This window comes from Bubalus kerabau, chromosome 2 (genome assembly GCF_029407905.1).
Source record: "Bubalus kerabau isolate K-KA32 ecotype Philippines breed swamp buffalo chromosome 2, PCC_UOA_SB_1v2, whole genome shotgun sequence".
Taxonomy (NCBI): domain Eukaryota; kingdom Metazoa; phylum Chordata; class Mammalia; order Artiodactyla; family Bovidae; genus Bubalus; species Bubalus kerabau.
The window spans coordinates 156837353-156855057 of record NC_073625.1 but is presented as its reverse complement, the minus strand read 5'-3'; the positions used below and the strand labels follow the sequence as shown (position 1 = coordinate 156855057).

Genomic DNA, 17705 nt, shown 5'->3' with positions numbered 1-17705 from the left:
CTTGAGTTTGAGTCAACTCCGGGAGATGATGATGGACAGGGAGGCCTGGCGTGCTGCAATTCATGGGGTAACAAAAAGTCGGACATGACTGAACGACTGAACTGAACTGAACTGAACTGAACCTTAACATACTGTTCATACTGTTCATGGGGTTCTCAAGGCAAGAATACTGAAGTGGTTTGCCATTCCCTTCTCCAGTGGACCACATTCTGTCAGACCTCTCCACCATGACCCGCCCATCTTCGGTAGCCCCACAGGCATGGCTTAGTTTCATTGAGTTAGACAAGGCTGTGGTCCTAGTGTGATTAGATTGACTAGTTTTCTGTGAGTATAGGGTTTCAGTGTGTCTGCCCTCTAATGCCCTCTTGCAGCACCTACTGTCTTACTTGGGTTTCTCTTACCTTGGACGTGGGGTATCTCTTTATGGCTGCTCCAGCAAAGTGCAGCCCCTGCTCCTTACCTTGGACGAGGGGTATCTCCTCACTGCCGCCCCTTCTGACTTTGAATGTAGAATAGCTCCTCTAGGCCCTCCTGCGCCCACGCAGCCACCGCTCCTTGGAGGTGGGGTTGCTCCTCCGGGCCGTGGCCCCTGACCTTGGGCATGGGGTAGGTCCTCCCGGCCGCCACCCCTGGCCTCAGACATGGGGTAGCTCCTCTCAGAAATAGTGTCAGACTTTATTTTGGGGGGCTTCAAAATCACGGCAAATGGTGATTGCAGCCATGAAATTAAAAGACGCTTACTCCCTGGAAGAAAAGTTATGACCAACCTAGATAGCATATTGAAAAGCAGAGACATTACTTTGCCAACAAAGGTCCATCTAGTTAAGGCTATGGTTTTTCCAGTGGTCATGTATGGATGTGAGAGTTGGACTGTGAAGAAAGCTGAGCACCGAAGAATTGATGCTTTTAACTGTGGTATTGGAGAAGACTCTTGAGAGTCCCTTAGACTGCAAGGAGATCCAACCAGTCCATTCTGAAGGAGATCAGCCCTGGGATTTCTTTGGAAGGACTGATGCTAAAGCTGAAACTCCAATATTTTGGCCACCTCATGTGAAGAGTTGACTCATTGGAAAAGACTCTGATGCTGGGAGGGATTGGGGGCAGGAGGAGAAGGGGACGACAGAGGGTGAGATGGCTGGATGGCATCACCAACTCAATGGATGTGAGTTTGAGTGAACTCCGGGAGTTGGTGATGGACAGGGAGGCCTGGCGTGCTGTGATTCATGGGGTCACAAAGAGTTGGACACGACTGAGCGACTGAACTGAACCAAACCTTAACATATCTGCTAGATATCCAAATGGAGGTGTTGAATGGACAATATGTTCAGGGAACACTGAGGAGAGATACTGATTTCAAAGACATCCACACATCCTAAGCCTTGGAACTAAATGAGGTCACCCAGGGTATGGGGCAATAGAGGAGGGTAGAGAATGTGCCAACTCTGAGAGGCTGGGAGGAGGAGGAGACTGGGGCAAAGGTGATGGAGACGGAACATCTAGTGAGGTGGGAGAGAAACAGGAAGAGTCTGGCAAGGACTCTAAGGAATGAAAGTGTCTAAAGAAGGGAGCCTGCAACTTAGACTCACAATCTCCTGTACAAGAATTTTGATTTCAGATAGGTTTTGAAATTCAGTTTTGAATTGTTGAAAGTTAATAAAATGCATATGCTCCTGGAGATCTAGGGTAGCCTCTTCAATTTGGTGTTGCTGTTGTTTAGTTGCTAAGTCATGTCTGACTCTTTTGAGACCCCATGGACTGTAGCCCACCAGGATCCTCTGTCCATGGGATTTCCCAGACAAGAATACTGGACTAGGTTGCCATTTCCTTCTCCAGGGGATCTTCCTAACCCAGGGATCAAACCCAGGTCTCCTGCATTGGCAGGTGGGTTTTTTTTTTTTTTTTTTACCACAGAGCCACCAGGGAAGCCCCTGGATGAGTTTTAAAATTTTTGGTGTTGACAATATTTTCCAAATGTAAAGTGAAAGTGAAAGTCGCTCAGTCATGTCCGACTCTTTTGAGATCCCATGGACTGTAGCCTGCCAGGCTCCTCTGTCCATGAACTTCTCCAGGCAAGAATACTGGTATGGGTTGCCATGCCCTCCTCCAGGGGATCTTCCCAACCCAGGTATCAAACCTAGGTCTCCTGCATTGCAGGCAGATTCTTTACCATCTGAGCCACCAGGGATGCTCCAAATGTGAAGCCTATTTTTTAAAAAAGAAGGCCTATTTATTTAGGAAATGTTACTAACACGTCTGGTAAGGATGGATTTATGTAAACTCTAAGATTAAATTTTAGGAATACATACATTTGAAAACATAAATAGCTTTTCTGCAAGAAGAATATGCCTAGTTTTAGGATATGCATTTGTTTGTATATTTATTTGATGTAGAGAAAAATGGCACACATTTCTCTGGTAACTCCATTTATGAGAAACCAAAGTGAGTCAGTTAAAAAGTGAGTAGTTCTCATTTTTGAGAACTACTCAATTTGAACCTAATAAAGAGAACACTGGAGTGTCTTCCAAAGAGTAAAGGGTTAGTAAATGGAGGCTGTCTGCCTTCCAGCTTCACAGGGAACAGGGGCAGATGGGGTGGTGGGTGGAGAGGGGCTATTCTGAAGGGTAGGGGGCTCAGACCAAGGGTCTCCAGTCATGGAGAGGGAGATCCAGGCAAAACTGTCTTTCACGTGCTGGAGAGTCAGCCCTGGTATGGAGTATGGATGCCAAAAAATTGACAGAATGAGAAAAATATGGAGAAACTGTTTTTATTGTATCTAATTAATGTTAATTAAGTCTCAACTAAAATTAGCTTACTGACTTAGAAAGTAAATCCTGAACGCTATGTCTTCATGGCCTCTTCCTCTCCATTCTAAAATCTGCTCTTGAAGGCTATCAGTTCAAGGGACTATTGCCCTCCATCTCTTCTTCTGTTTTAGTATGTCTGCCATGGTTATTTCACAGTGTCCATTATGTTTGCAAGCATAGAAAAAATTTTAAGAACAACCCGCCTAACATCCATTTTGCTTCTTTCCTGGGAATTTATTCAGATTCTCCTCCCTGCCATACCAAAAGGCCATTTCCACTGTTTTCCTGCAGTGTTTTGGCTGATCAGATTAGCTGAAGAGAAGTCTTAAATGGAAGGTTGGGCACATCCTTTGCTAACACCCACTCATCTTCCTGGTTTCCACACCTTTTCCACAGAGTCTCCTTTCACCTCAGCTCCCCACCCAGTTGGCCAGCCACCCACTCACCCTGGGAGAGATCTAGTTTGGGTTGGTGGAAATTGTAATCTGATCACTGCATGACTGGTTCAGACCTCACTGGGTATAAAGCATGAACAAAGATACCCATCTGTGCTGCTTCTTCACTGAGAACTAGCTTTCCTGGCATGTTCCCCCAAAATTATGCCAAATACAGCGGATTGCCATCACAAATGGAATTCTCACCTTCAGAATGATCAAGTTATCCAGCAAAGCCTTGTCTTGCTTCTTCCACTGTGTTTGGAATTGAAAGCAATCCAGCTGTCTCTAAGGATAAAAAAGAAAACAAACATAAAAATAAACCATTCTTACATTACAAAGAGTGGAGGAAATTGACCATTTTTTTTAATACTAGAAATTTCATACAGATGGTGAGCTAATTTATATTTTCATTTTGACATTTATTTTCCCAGTAGGAGTGCCATATTTTAGGTCTGTTCAAAGTGGCCATCATCTGAAAATGTTGTAGGCATATCTATAGATAATGTTCTCACCCAATTGGCATGGGTTAAGGACTCAGGAATGCTAGCTCCCCTTCTCCTAGACCACCCCAACCAAGGGGCACTTGGGATATGAATCTGCTGCATGAAAATTGACCCCCTATCCTTCCTTCTTCCCATCCCTCCCCACTCAGGGCTACTTTCTACAGAACTGACAAAGAGATCTTCCTTTATTGTAAATTTGACCACGCCAGCCCCTGCTTAAATAAATCTTTCAGGACTGCATATGGCCCTCAGAATTGAGTTAAAACTCTACTATTAGCAGGTTGTCAAAGTCGTCCTTGATCTGATCCTGCTTGCTCTCCCTGCCTCAGCCCTGGTCTCTCCAGTTCTCTGCACTCTGCCCTGGAGTCATACTAAGCCATGTATCTTCCAAGATGTGACTCTTCTTCTCTCACTGCCGGGCATTTGCATCACTGCCCACTCTGCCTGGAAAACCCACTGCCTCTCTTCATCTGACTCATGCCTTCTTTTCCATTTTGACTTACAGTTTAGTTGCAATCCAGTGATAACACTATTTTGCCATATTAAAATATGGCCAAAGATGCTTTTACCTAAAACTTTTAGAATGCTGTAGCTTCACTGATTATTCTTGTATTTGCCCATGACTTTCAGTCTTACTGAACATGTTCCATCTTAGATATTTTCCCATGTTGTTCAATGAAAATACATATTAAAATTCTAAAACAACCTAACCTGACAAAAACATCAGCAATCCCATCTACCCACAAGTAATGATTCTTTTTCACATATGGAACTTTCCACTAAAGTGTCTCACTGACTCTGGCCACATCCATGTGTGCTCCTGTCATGCCCTGTCACATACACTCCAACTCTGAAACAGCAATCCCCAAAACTCGATGTGTTCTATTTCATTTATTTATTCCACAATTGAATAAATTCTAACACCTGAACTACAAAATTGAGTTATAATCCAAATGTTAAAGAAGGTGGTAATATTAAGTGTCAGAGGAGATACAGATATGTGAGATTCATCTGAGATTTCTTAGTGTTTACAACAAAGACAAAATAGAAGACCTATCTTTGGATCCTATTCTCAGTTTAGAGGTTCTCCCAATTTAGGGAATAATAAAGAGAATTTGTCCTTTGTTCTGGAAGCAAATAGCCTCGAAGAAGGATGAGTTCCAGGGCAGTGGGCCCAGCACTTCCAAAATTCAGTCTGGAGTTGGCAGGTACTTTGCTCCCACTGTACTTGTTACCGGGACATCTTTGGGTTCACTCCACCTTTTCGTTTTCTCCTTCAATGGAGTGTCACTTGCCTGAAATGGCTTTTGAGTAACTTCCTTTTAAGATGTTTTCCACAGAGTACTACTCCTTTCCTTTGAGACTTGAATTTAATTTTGTAAATGGGTTGAGTTTTCTTTTCCTTTTAATGAGAGCCCTTGTTGTCATATCGTCCATCACTTTATCCTTCCATATTTGTGCACCCTTTATTCACGTCACCCATTTATTGACCACATTGTTAACTTCTATAATTTCTTTTATATATATTTAAATAAAATTAACTCTTTCCCATAGCTTTCTTATTTGAGGAAATTTCCATACTAATTTATTTAAGGCCTCATAAATCTAACCACTTCAATACATTTTGCCTGCTTACTCTACTAGTAGACAAAGAACAAAATGCATTGATGCTTTTTCCTTTTAAAAGAAAGTTTAAATTTAGAAAAGTTGGACAAAACCAGATGCAATGTCTTACTGTTTTTTATTGCTTCATTGTTCTGGAACAAAATGGCCCCTGCCTGCTTGATATAATTAATTAGACACTTAATTTAGGCATAAGCAGCTTAGAGCTGGCTCTAGCGGCAAGCAGGGGCCCCACCATTTCAAAGCTGGTTCCTCTCAGCAAATTACAAAGCAAGTATGGGCTTCACTGTCTTTCTTGGTCAAATATAATTGTTGGGAGCAGGAAATGAGAAGACACCTAACAAGGCACTTTATTAACCTCTTGTCTAGCCCCCCTTCTCCTGCCTTTTCAACAAGTATTTCAGGAAGAGTTAATGAGAACCAGATGATAAAGCCACAAACACCATCCTTGGTCTCCTGTCCCTAAAAAAAAAAAAAAAGTAACTGGAATTGAGTAATTAACCCCTATTATTTTTTAAAAAATATGTGAATATGTGGATCATGTATGTCTACTGCTAATATATGTAAATGATGAGAGTTTGTTTGACACAGACATGCCACTGATTTTATAGAATATTAGTGTATAACTGTTAATCTGGAATTGCTCCATATTCTTCAATTTTGATTACCAAATTTGGAATCGAATGGAGTTCTGACTGTAATCACAAGGAACTCAAATACAGGAAGATGCTACTTTCCCTGATGCTTTGTTTTTAGTTCTACTGACAGCAGATTAGTCAGTAAGCACTTAGGAGGACGCTTTCCACCAAGCGTCAGCCTTGGGAATGCCTTGGCTGTTTTTTACAAACAAGCTAACCAGGTAGAAAGTCATTTTCAGCTGAAGAATCCTGTAGCATGATCACTTTAACTGTAGTTACTTATTTGGATATCATTTTCTTTCTTTTTTAAAAATATTTATTTGTTTCTTATGGCACACGGACTCTCTAGTTTTGGCCCCTTGGGGCCAGAGTGTGCCGGCTCGGTAGTTGCTGCCTGTAGGCTCAGTTGCTTTACAGCATGTGGGATCTTCGTTCCCTGACCGGGGATGGAACCTGCATCCCCTACATTGCAAGGCAGATTCTTAACCACAGAACCAGCAGAGAAGTTCCTGGATACCATTTTTAGTTATTTACTTTTCAATCTCTTTTCTGACATCCTGCAGACATGAATGTCAAGACATTAGGGAGATCCAAGACCCAATTTTTACCACGGAGCTTGAAGTAATTTTGATGAATTCCATAGATGAAAGATGGCTATCATTCTTCAACTAGAAATGCAGAGTCTCACTATTTGAAGAAGTTGTAATGATCTCTAGTCTAGTCACATATTTGAAGCTTAAATTTGCTCCAGTACTTCCCATTCAAGTGAGATTCAACCCTTCAGAGTATCCTTAGACAGCTCTGACTACGAAAAAATTCTTCTGTCTCTTTAACCCCCATTGCTTCTACCCTTGGCTCCAACCTCTGTTGGGGATGTAAGAAGCAGCTCTACTCAAACTTACAATGGTGCAAACTTCTTGAGAGCAGGAACTACATCCACTATAGCTTCTAGTAACTTGATATGTGATTGCTGAATGAAGTTCAAAGCAGATTTTTTTCTTCATTTTGATATATATCTCACAAAAGAGCAAATCATCAGTATATTTAAGTTCTGAGAAAGCATCACATAAAATCACTGATTTTATTATCTAAATGCTACAGCTGATATATTTTATTCTCTCAATTTTCTAATTCAAGCAATTTTTATCTGTCTTATGTACTGCAGTTTCCCTTCATTATAAAATAACATACTGACACTACAGATATTTATTAGACATCACATGTGCAGGACATACTCTCTCAGGCACAGAGGAGTTGAAACCCTACTGAAGTAGGCATTCTGGGTTCCAGCACCACTAACATCTGAGTGACCCTGACTCTTGATTCCTCTTCTGCAAACTGCAAGGGTTGAACCAAATATTCTCTTAAAGTTCTTTCCATCTTCACAAACCATTTGCATTTTTGACTCATTTGTCCCTGTCAGAGAACACAGACCTCTTATTTCCAGTTCACTTATCAATTTATATTGCCTGTAACTGTCCATATGTACACTATTAAAAGCTATGGCTGCTTTTTCTTTCCTTTTTCTCATTTCAGAACACTTTTCTTCAGGAAACAGTGCGTAGAGAGTGTGAAGAACGCTTTGAACTGACGGAGGCTTTGAGTCAAGCCAGAGAACAACTCCTGGAGCTCAGGAAGCTGAGCGGACAGTTGCCGCTGTCACCGTGCTCCCTCAGCCAGGGCAGCCTAACCTCCTCTGCTGCAGCTGGGAGTGGTCAGGGAGAGAGAAGGCTTGCAAGACTGCACTCTGAGAAAGTAATCAAAATCCCTGGCCTGCCTGGAGTGTCGAAGCCCACCACTTCTCCAGCCTTTTCTCAGCCCAACAGGGTCAGCAGCTCAGGTTTGCCCACAGTCCCCCAGCCACATCCTCCCCGGGGTCGACCGTCTTCAGTCAGTGAGACCAGGCAGAGACTGGCTGCTATTCTGAGGAGGAGACTGAGTCAGCAGTGATAGAGCCGAAGTCAGGAGCAGCTCCACACAGAGTCTCTATCTTTCCCGGAGTTCAGAGCCCCCACTGTAATTAAGAATGACAAACTTCAAATTATTACCGCAGATTGAGAATGCATACTTAAAGATATTTTTAACAATTGGACAAGCTAACGACTTGTGAAGCCACATTTTCTAAGAGGCCCTTAAAACTGCAACAGATAATGAAGTTGTTGGTATTCCAGACACCCAATCTCTGTATTTATGTATTGTGTGTTTCGATGTGCTCTATGAATATGCCCTTTTAGAGATCATAGGTAAGATTTTTCACCCATAGCATCTTTTCTTCTTTTTTTGCACTATTATACGCAAATCTATTTCTACACCAAAAAAAAAGATTATATTGGTTTTGTTAGTGGTTGTTCATTTGTTTGTTGAATAGGTTAAATAGATGAAATTAGCATTCCAAATAGCAAATGAAAGGACTTTAGTCCTTAATTTGATCATTTTCAAACTGCTTATTAGTTCAAATATTCACAAACTTCATCATCACCAAATTTTCTCTATTTCACCTCCCAATCTAATTGGTTAATCTAATTTGTTTTTAAGCAAGGTCAGTTGTAATGATAGGTAATCTTCAGGAAAACAAAGGGACAGCAACTCCTGTTCAAGAAAAAAATGGGTTATTTCTAAAACTATGGAGATGATTTTAAATAACAAGGAGCCTAGCCATGAAAGTATTACTTGGTAGAGATTTTCTCCATTAAATGCTCTCTGGTACTCCAGGTCAAGTTTTGGGTTTAACTGGAATTCTGTAGCTATTGTGTAGAGAACTAATTCAAGACAGTTTAGTAGAGGCACATAGTGCTAATTTGTGATTCAAATTTTATTACCCCTGGAAATGGTCATCTTGCTAGCATGTTTTCTATTTTCAGAGTGAAAAATTAAAACCAGAAACCAGACCAACTATTTTACATAATCATAAAGCTTTAGACTCCTCCTGTTTGTAAAAGGCAACTCTTTACCTTATGCTAGTATTTGTCTATCCTTTTCTCCATATAATAAACATGTATTTTTCTTCTATAACTGATTTTATTCAAATCTTTCATCTGACTGCATCATGGATTCCCGAGCTTCTTACTCTCAGATTAGGATGATACTAACATGTGAAATATGGCACATAAAACTCTCTGCGGTTTGGCCACCATGTAGATGAGAGAATCTAAAGATACCTGGAATCCCTCCCATGTGCCAAAAAAAGTGTTACTAAGCCAAATCAAGTCTATCTCCAGTTTTTCAAAGGATTGTTCTAATCAATCCTTTCAAAGGATTGATCTAATCTAGGCTGTTTCCGGAGAAGGCAATGGCACCCCACTCCAGTACTCGTGCTTGGAAAATCCCATGGACGGAGGAGCCTGGTGGGCTGTAATCCATGGGATCTCGAAGAGTCGGACACGACTGAGTGACTTCACTTTCACTTTTCACTCTCATGCACTGGAGAAGGAAATGGCAACCACTCCAGTGGTCTTGCCTGGAGAATCCCCCGGGACAGAAGAGCCTGGTAGGCTGCCGTCTATGGGGTCTCACAGAGTCAGACACGACTGAAGTGACTTAGAGAACATATCATCTAATGGTGGTGTGCCAGAAAGGATCTTAGAGGTCACCCCCAACAATCTTTATTTTTGCCAGTTTATTCATGTTTTATTGATGATTGTATGCTCAGGCCTTGACTGTGTACTTCTACGGTGGGTACGGCTGCTCCTTCCAGTGCTGCTTCTTGGTCTTCAGATTCTCTTCCTGCTTGTTGAAGCAGTGGTGCATGGCACAGATCCAGGGATTTATACTTCTTGCCCTTAGAGAATTTCCTGAGGTTCTCTTTCTGAGTCTAGTTAATAACAGTGAGAACATGGGCGATGGATTTGCTAGGAAACCTGGGTTTGATCCTGGGTTGGGAAGATCCCCTGGAGAAGGAAATGGCAACCCACTCCAGTATTCTTACCTGGAGAATCCCATGGACAGAGGAGCCTGGCAGGCTACAGTCCACAGGGTTGCAAAGAGTCGGACACGACTGAGCAACTTCACTCACTCAACTCACTCACTCACTCAGGTCTTGGAGAGTTTGGAAGCCTCACCATCTATCGCTTGAGCGACGTGCAGCTGATACAGCGCCACCTTGAGGTCCTCTGTTGTTTCAACAGTTTCTCCTTGCTGCCAAGGTCTCAGGACTTTAATCATAGCCATGGTTGTACAGGGGGCCGCAGATGACTTCTTGCAGGGAAAGAGCAACAGTCTCTTTACAAATAAGAAATAGATGAGCAAAAAAGTCTGACTTGGGTACGGTGATTCAGCTAGTTAGTGACTGAGCTTCCCACCTCACTTTTCCACTTACCAGAGAATCCCAAATCTCCATCTGACTTTTGTCAGAAGCTAATGAACTCAATTTTTAAGCTTAAATTTGTATGAAAAGGAAGCTTGACCCAAGGAGGAATAATTATAAAGTAATAAGCGGAATACACTTTAAGAAAAGTGTATATCTAGTAAAATACAAAATGTTGTTTTTCCCTGTGGTTATATATGGATGTGAGAGTTGGACTGTGAAGAAGGCTGAGCGCCGAAGAATTGATGCTTTTGAACTGTGGTGTTGGAGAAGACTCTTGAGAGTCCCTTGGACTGCAAGGAGATCCAACCAGTCCATTCTGAAGGAGATCAGCCCTGGGATTTCTTTGGAAGGAATGATGCTAAAGCTGAAACTCCAGTACTTTGGCCACCTCATGCGAAGAGTTGACTCATTGGAAAAGACGCTGATGCTGGGAGGGATTGGGGGCAGGAGGAGAAGGGGATGACAGAGCATGAGATGGCTGGATGGCATCACTGAGTCCATGGACGTGAGTCTGAGTGAACTCCGGAAGTTGGTGATGGACAGGGAGGCCTGGCGTGCCGCGATTCATGGGGTCGCAAAGAGTCGGACACGACTGAGCGACTGATCTGAATATTTTCTTGTATGATGCCAGCAGTACTCATGCCACACTTTGGAGAGCACTCCACCAGACCTCAGTGTTTCTGATCTGGTGTTTGCATGTTCAGATTACAAATACTCATGACATAAAGTGGATGGCAAAAGCTGGTGGAACTTTTGGTAAAAGCACAAGAGAGGGAAGGGGGTTCAGGATGGGGAACACGTGTATACCCCTGGCGGATTCATGTTGAAGTATGGCAAAACCAATACAATATTGTCATGTAAATTAAAAAAAAAAAAAGAAAAAAAAAGCACAAGAGAATATTTGGACATCAGTCTTTGTTATCATATTTTACATGCTTTTCCACAGTCTTGCAACTTCAGCTCTCTCTTCAGGAACCATGTGTGTGTGCATGCATGCTAAGTCACTTCAGTCATGTTCAGCTCTTTGTGACCCCATGAACTGAAGCCTGCTAGGCTCTTCTGTCCATGGGATCCTCCAGGCAAGAATAGTGGAGTGGGTTACCATGCCCTCCTTCAGGGAATCTTCCCAGGGTTCAAACCCAAGTCTCTTATGTCTCCTGCATTGCCAGGTGGGTTCTTTATCACTAATGCCACCTAGAAAGCCCATGGAGATACATTTGGGGAAGGGGGCTGCTGCCTTGGGTCTTAGTTGCAGCGGGGGGAGATCTTTGAGTGCAGGCTCTGGAGCACTTGGGGTTGGTTGCTCCGCAGACTGTGGGATCTTAGTTCCCCAAACAGGGATCAAACCTGCATCCCCTGCATTGCAGGGTAGATTTTTAACCACTGGACCACTAGGGAAATCCTCCCATAAGCTTTTCTAAAGTAATATAAAGACCATGCATGAAAAACCTGGTTTCTTGGTTTGTTGTTAACACTGTTGTTTTACAATGAGTAACTGGGTAAATATCACTCTGAGAATAGACTCATGATCTTGCAGTCAGGCTGTATTATATTCCACAAGTATGTCAGAGAGGTAATTCCATGGATAAATAGAGACAATATTTACATTTATTTCAACCTAGACCATTTAAAGCAGTCCAAGTTGTGCGCTTATATCTTTTGAAAAAGACACTTAGAGAAGAGAATAGCATTAGAGTATGTAACCTAAGGGTTAAGAACACATTCAAATCTTCCTTGATTTTCACACTGATTAACTCCTGGCATGAAAAAAATATCAGGAATATCAAGAAAGTAGTGAGTATTTTGATAAAATAGGGGTCTCAAATGCATATAATGGATATTAAGTCTAACGGTTTTAATTTCCCTATAAACATACATTTTCCATAACCTCAATGGAAGAATTTATAGGTATCTAGAGAAAAGAATATCATAGAAAATATTCCTTAGAAAATTATAATAGTTTTTTTTTTTTCTTAAACTAGGACTATAGACAAAGATGGGAGAATTCTTCTATAGTTAACAGATTTGTCAAGCAATTTTTTTTAAAGTTTATTGATTTAAATGACTATATTTATAGTTAGAACTACTTAAAAGTTATATGTTCTGGTTGACTGGAAGAGATATTAATATTGAAAATTATGTTAGACTAAGATCTTTTAATTTTCTATTAATCTAAAGTTTTATAGTATTATACATTAGTTATAGCTCATTGCTTTTGATTATGCAACAAATTTTCTCAAGTTTTATTTTTTAAAGTTATTACAATTATTATAATATTGTACTAGTAGACCAAACTAGTATCCTAAAAGGGTTAATTTTCTGAAGCTGAAAATTCCTAAACATCAGTTGATTTTTATTGAGCACAGAAAATCAATTTGGTATGTACCCAAAGTTCACAAATCCTATAATAATTATGGAGTTTTTTTCTTTCATGTTTTAAGAAAATAACAGTTTTAATGATCTCAAACCACGATAGACAATAATGGGAGCATTCCTAAGGCAGTGCTTGTGGTACCTTAAGGAAGAAATTCTACTTATTCTTTAGAAAATATTAACCCTTTGATTTCTGGTCCCTCTGCCTTTTCTAAATCCAGCTTGTACATCTGGAAGTTCTCAGTTCACATACTGTTTAAGCCTAGCTTGGAGGATTTTGAGCATTAGCATGTGAAATGAGTGCAACTGTGCAGTAGTGTGAACATTCTTTGGCATTGCCCTTCTTTGGGATTGGAATGAGAACTGACCTTTTCCAGTCCTGTGGCCACTGCTGAGTTTATTAATAAACTGTGAAGCCAGTATAATTGTGTTACATCTGTAGAATATGAAATAAAAATTATTCACTTTTTTATATTCTGAATTAACAGATAGAAATTTTTAGCAAATTTTTGAACGTTAGTTCAATCTGAAACACACTAATCCTATGACAATATTTCATGATCCAGAAAGTTGAAAGTTCTGTTTCTTCTCTAGCATATAGTATAGTGCTTTATATCCATCAAGTGAGCAAAAAATGTACTAAAAATCCTTTACCTTCATATATATGTATACGAATACTAGATCACAGAGATTATGTAATTTGTCCAAAATAAACACTACATAAGACTAATGCTGCAGTTTCTGAGTATCTTGACCCATAGGTGAATACTTCAGATCAGATCAGATCAGTCGCTCAGAAGTGTCCGACTCTTTGCGACCCCATGAATCGAAGCACGCCAGGCCTCCCTGTCCATCACCAACTCCCGGAGTTCACTGAGACTCACGTCCATCGAGTCAGTGATGGCAGAATACTTAGGCCATATTATATATTCACTCTTTTCTTCAACAGATATGGAGAATTTAAAAAGCATTATGAAAGTTACAAAGATAATTAAGATGTACTACAGAAGCCCAAGAATTGTATAATGGAGGGCAGTGAGGAGCCGTATGTAGAGGTTATAATATAGGGAGGCAGGTGTAAGGAAGAATGTGCTATATGAGTTCAACTTCTTGGTGGAAGAATCAGGGAACACTTAGGCAAGAATTGGAATTTACAATAGGTCTTAAAGAATGGAGTAGGGTTTTATAAAAGAAAGTATACCAGGTAGAGGAGATATGTAAACAGAGCTGTAGATATGTAGAAAATACTTGGTTAAGGGAAGAAATGGGAAACTGGAAAAGGTAGATTGACTCCAAAGCATGGAGGTGTTGAATAAGAACTCATCACAGAATTTTGACTAGAAGTGGCATGCACTTTGTTGAAATTTGGGAACATTGCTCTGGCAGGGCTGAATTGCAATAATTATAGAGTGAAAAGGCTGGAAGTGGAACACCAGTTGGTAGATTAGTAAAGTAGCCTGGACAAGAGTTAATGTTAAGTTCTGAATAAAGATGTTGATAGTAGGAATAAACAGGAAGCAGCTGACTCAAATTCTATTCAGAAAGAGAAAGAATTTGTTCACTGTTAAATGCACTTTGAAATCATATCAGCCATTGCTGCTTAGCAGTGGTGCAGTGTCTGAAATTGGTTCTAATTAAAGGAACACCCTTTATTTACAAATATTACAGCTTCTCTGAAAAATGTGAAATAATAGGAACTACATTTTTATTTGGGCAACAGAAAACTAACCCACAGACAGATTCAGTAGTCATAAGAATTTTTAAAGCAAAATAGAAATCTGATTAGTGTTCTAAGAATTATGAGAGAAGAATGTGGAAAGTGACATGAAAAATAGGTATCATCTTGGCTCAAAGAATGCACAGCACACTCAGTGATGACCTTTGGGAGTGATACAATGCAATAAAATGTTTTTCCAATTTTTGCTAACCATTTATGAGGGGAAATACAGAAATTAGTAGCCAAAATAAAAATAAGAATTATCTTAAATCCTTAAGTTTTATAATTCTGAAGGGACCTGACCCATCACCTGATCCAGATTTGTAATTTTACAGGAGATAATAGGTCCCTTAGAGGTTGAATAATTTTCCATTCTTTTAGCTGCTTGACAGCCAGCTTGATGAGACAGCCTGGGCCTCCAACTCTTGGCCACCTCTAGAATGAAAGAACAGTATCAGTGCTCTAAAGTTTTGCTACCTACAGTATTCCAGCAGGATCAGTGTCTCCTGGGAGCTTATTAGAAATGCAGAATATCAGGCCTCACACTCAAATTTGCTGAAAGAAATCTGATTTTAATGAGATCCGATGGCTCAAACAGTAAAGAATCTACCTGCAGGAGAACTGGGTTTGATCCCTGAGCCAGGAAGATCCCCTGGAGAAGAAAATGGCAACCCACTCCAGTATTCTTGCCTGGATAATCCCATGGACACAGGAGCCTGGCGGGCTACAGTCCATGAGGTTACAAAGAGTTGGATACAACTGAGCAGCTAACACTTTCAGGTGATTCATATACATGTTAAAGCATGAGAATCACTGCTCACAGTGGTGCCATTACCCTGGCATATTTCACCTATGCAAGCTACGCGTTAGTGTTGGATAGAAATTCCCTCATCATATGCAGCTCCCTTAGACCTAATCTAAGACCACCCCCCCACACACCATGTGATCCCATTCAGCACCTCAGCTTCCAATGCACTCAAATTCTACTTCTTTGCCTCTTGACTGTGAATCTGTAACTGTCCAGGAAAACTAGTGAATTAAAGGAAATCAATACTCAGCCAATATTCATAAATATCTTATGTCATCACCCAAATTTCTGAGCCTGCAAAGAACTAAAAATTTGTTATTTTTTAAAAATCCAATAGAAATATTTTGATCATTGGCAAGTCATTGCATACCCTTACATTTTAATCTCATAATAATATATATTTAGATATATGATTCCCAAAAGAAAATTTGACAATGCTGTTTGTCTTTTGAGGCTTCTGAAACATAGAATATTTAGATAACTTCTTAGAATTATGAAGGAACTTAATGTTAATTAATTAATATTGCTGCTGCTGCTAAGTCGCTTCAGTCGTGTCCGACTCTGTGTGACCCCATAGACGGCAGCCCACCAGGCTCCCCCGTCCCTGGGATTCTCCAGGCAAGAACACCAGAGTGGGTTGCCATTTCCTTCTCCAATGCATTAAAGTGAAAGGTGAAAGTGAATATTAATTAATATTAGAATATCATTATTCCCCCAAAAGTAGTTCCAATCACTTAAATATAAAACAGTAATTTGCAGTATTACATCTAGATCCATTTATTTTAAAGGTAGAACTAATAGCAACTGAATGAGAATTTGATTCAGAGTCTCAAGGTATAAATCTGTATTTAATACAGTAAGGCCCTATGTTCACTTGCTTGTGAGTGTTGTCAACTCATTTTACAGCAGGGTGGCCACATTCTTTAACCTTTTTGAATTCAGAAAATAATGAAAGGAATTGAAGTAAAAAGTTTTGAATTCTTTTATTAACATACTTATTGCCGATATTTAACTTGTTATTTGTTATTAATATTAACTCTCATAATAATAGTTCAAACCCAAGAATTAGACATATAATTTAGAACACTGAAGCATTTTTAAGGAGAGGTTTTCATATGACTTAACACTGGAAATATTTTTGTTTTCTGAAAAAATATGAACATCTGACTTTGGGCATCATGGAAAAAAAAAAATCTACCTTTCTCCCCCAAGTGAGCTTGATGTGGTCTAACACATTAAAGAGATACCTCTGCCTTCTTAAAGTGAATAAATTCTACAGTTGCAATTTTCTATCTGAAACCTTAAATTTCTAGGGAGTAAAGTTTACTGCCAAGATTTAATTATAATTTATTTATCTGTTTTTGTCTGCATTGGGTCTTTGTTGCTGCACTGGGGCTTCTAATTGACGGCAAATGAGGGCTGCTCTAGCTGTGTGGTGTGCAGGCTTCTCGTTGCAGAGGATGAGCTCTAGGCGCTTGGGCTTCAGTGGTTGCAGCACGTGAACTGAGTAGTGTGGCTCTCGGACTTAGTTGCTCGTGGCAGTGGGATCTTTCCAGACAAGGGAGTGAACCCATATTCCTTGGATTGGCAGGCAGATTCTTAACCACCAGACCACTAGGAAGCCCTACTTCTGTTATTTAAAATAGAATTTCTAAAACCCAGGGCAGCCAGCTTTCCATTCTCTATTGTTGCTTAGTCACTCAGTTGTGTCTGATTCTTTTCGACCCCATGGACTGCATTCTCTATTACTAGGCTTTCGAATGGTTGAAGTTTAAGCTGGGATCTCATGGGATCTCGAGATTAGAATGCTTTTGTTCTTCCAAGGGGCGCATGGTACTCAGTATAGAACTGAGGTTAGTGAGAGGAGATGAAGTTAGGGGGAAAGAATCCACTACCTTACTTAATAGAAGTGATTAGGTAAGGACTTATTACACATTTTTTCCAGAATTGTTAGTCAATATTTTTGCCAGTGTACCCTGAAAAAGAATTTTTTTAACTGTATTTCTTGAACATTTTTAGGTTGACATCTAAAACAATTCATTATAAATTTAAATAGTTGCAAAGGACATTGTAATGATAACCAGTAAATTATAAATATGGACATTTAAAAATAAAACTGTTACTTTATTTTTATAATTGTAAACCTTTTATTGCTCTCCTATCCTATTGTTGTTTTTGTTCAGTCATCGAGTCGAGTCCTGTCCTATTAAATTACTACAAAAACACATACGTAACTTTCCAAAGTTCTTCTGGATTGAGTTGTTACTACAGTTATATTTTTTTATGTGGAAGATTTTTAAATTCTTTATTGAATTTGTTACAGTATTTTTTCTGCTTTATGTTTTGGTTTTTTGGCCTCACAGTATGTGGGATCTTAGCTCCCCAACCAGGGACCCCATGCACCTCATGCCCTGAAAGGTGAACTCTTAACTACTAGACCACCAGGGCATTCCTACAGTTATTATTAATATGCTACTGTTAAAAAACAAATAAATA

General features: G+C 40.0%; 1 protein-coding gene and 1 long non-coding RNA gene across 2 annotated transcripts in view; one reads left to right on the top strand and one right to left on the bottom strand.

Annotated features, from left to right (window-relative positions):
* Positions 1 to 8338, top strand: part of LEKR1 (leucine, glutamate and lysine rich 1) — a 211266-nt gene extending 202928 nt beyond the window's left edge. The window contains exon 13 of the mRNA XM_055569250.1: positions 7542 to 8338. Within this exon, the coding sequence (XP_055425225.1) occupies positions 7542 to 7955 (414 nt within the window). The 3' untranslated portion in view covers positions 7956 to 8338. The remainder of the gene's footprint in view (positions 1 to 7541) is intronic.
* Positions 8339 to 9930: 1592 nt separating this feature from the next.
* The window catches only part of LOC129643983 (uncharacterized), a 33782-nt gene continuing 26007 nt past the window's right edge, over positions 9931 to 17705 (bottom strand). Inside the window, exon 3 of the long non-coding RNA XR_008710640.1 lies at positions 9931 to 10199. This is a non-coding gene — a long non-coding RNA (uncharacterized LOC129643983). The remainder of the gene's footprint in view (positions 10200 to 17705) is intronic.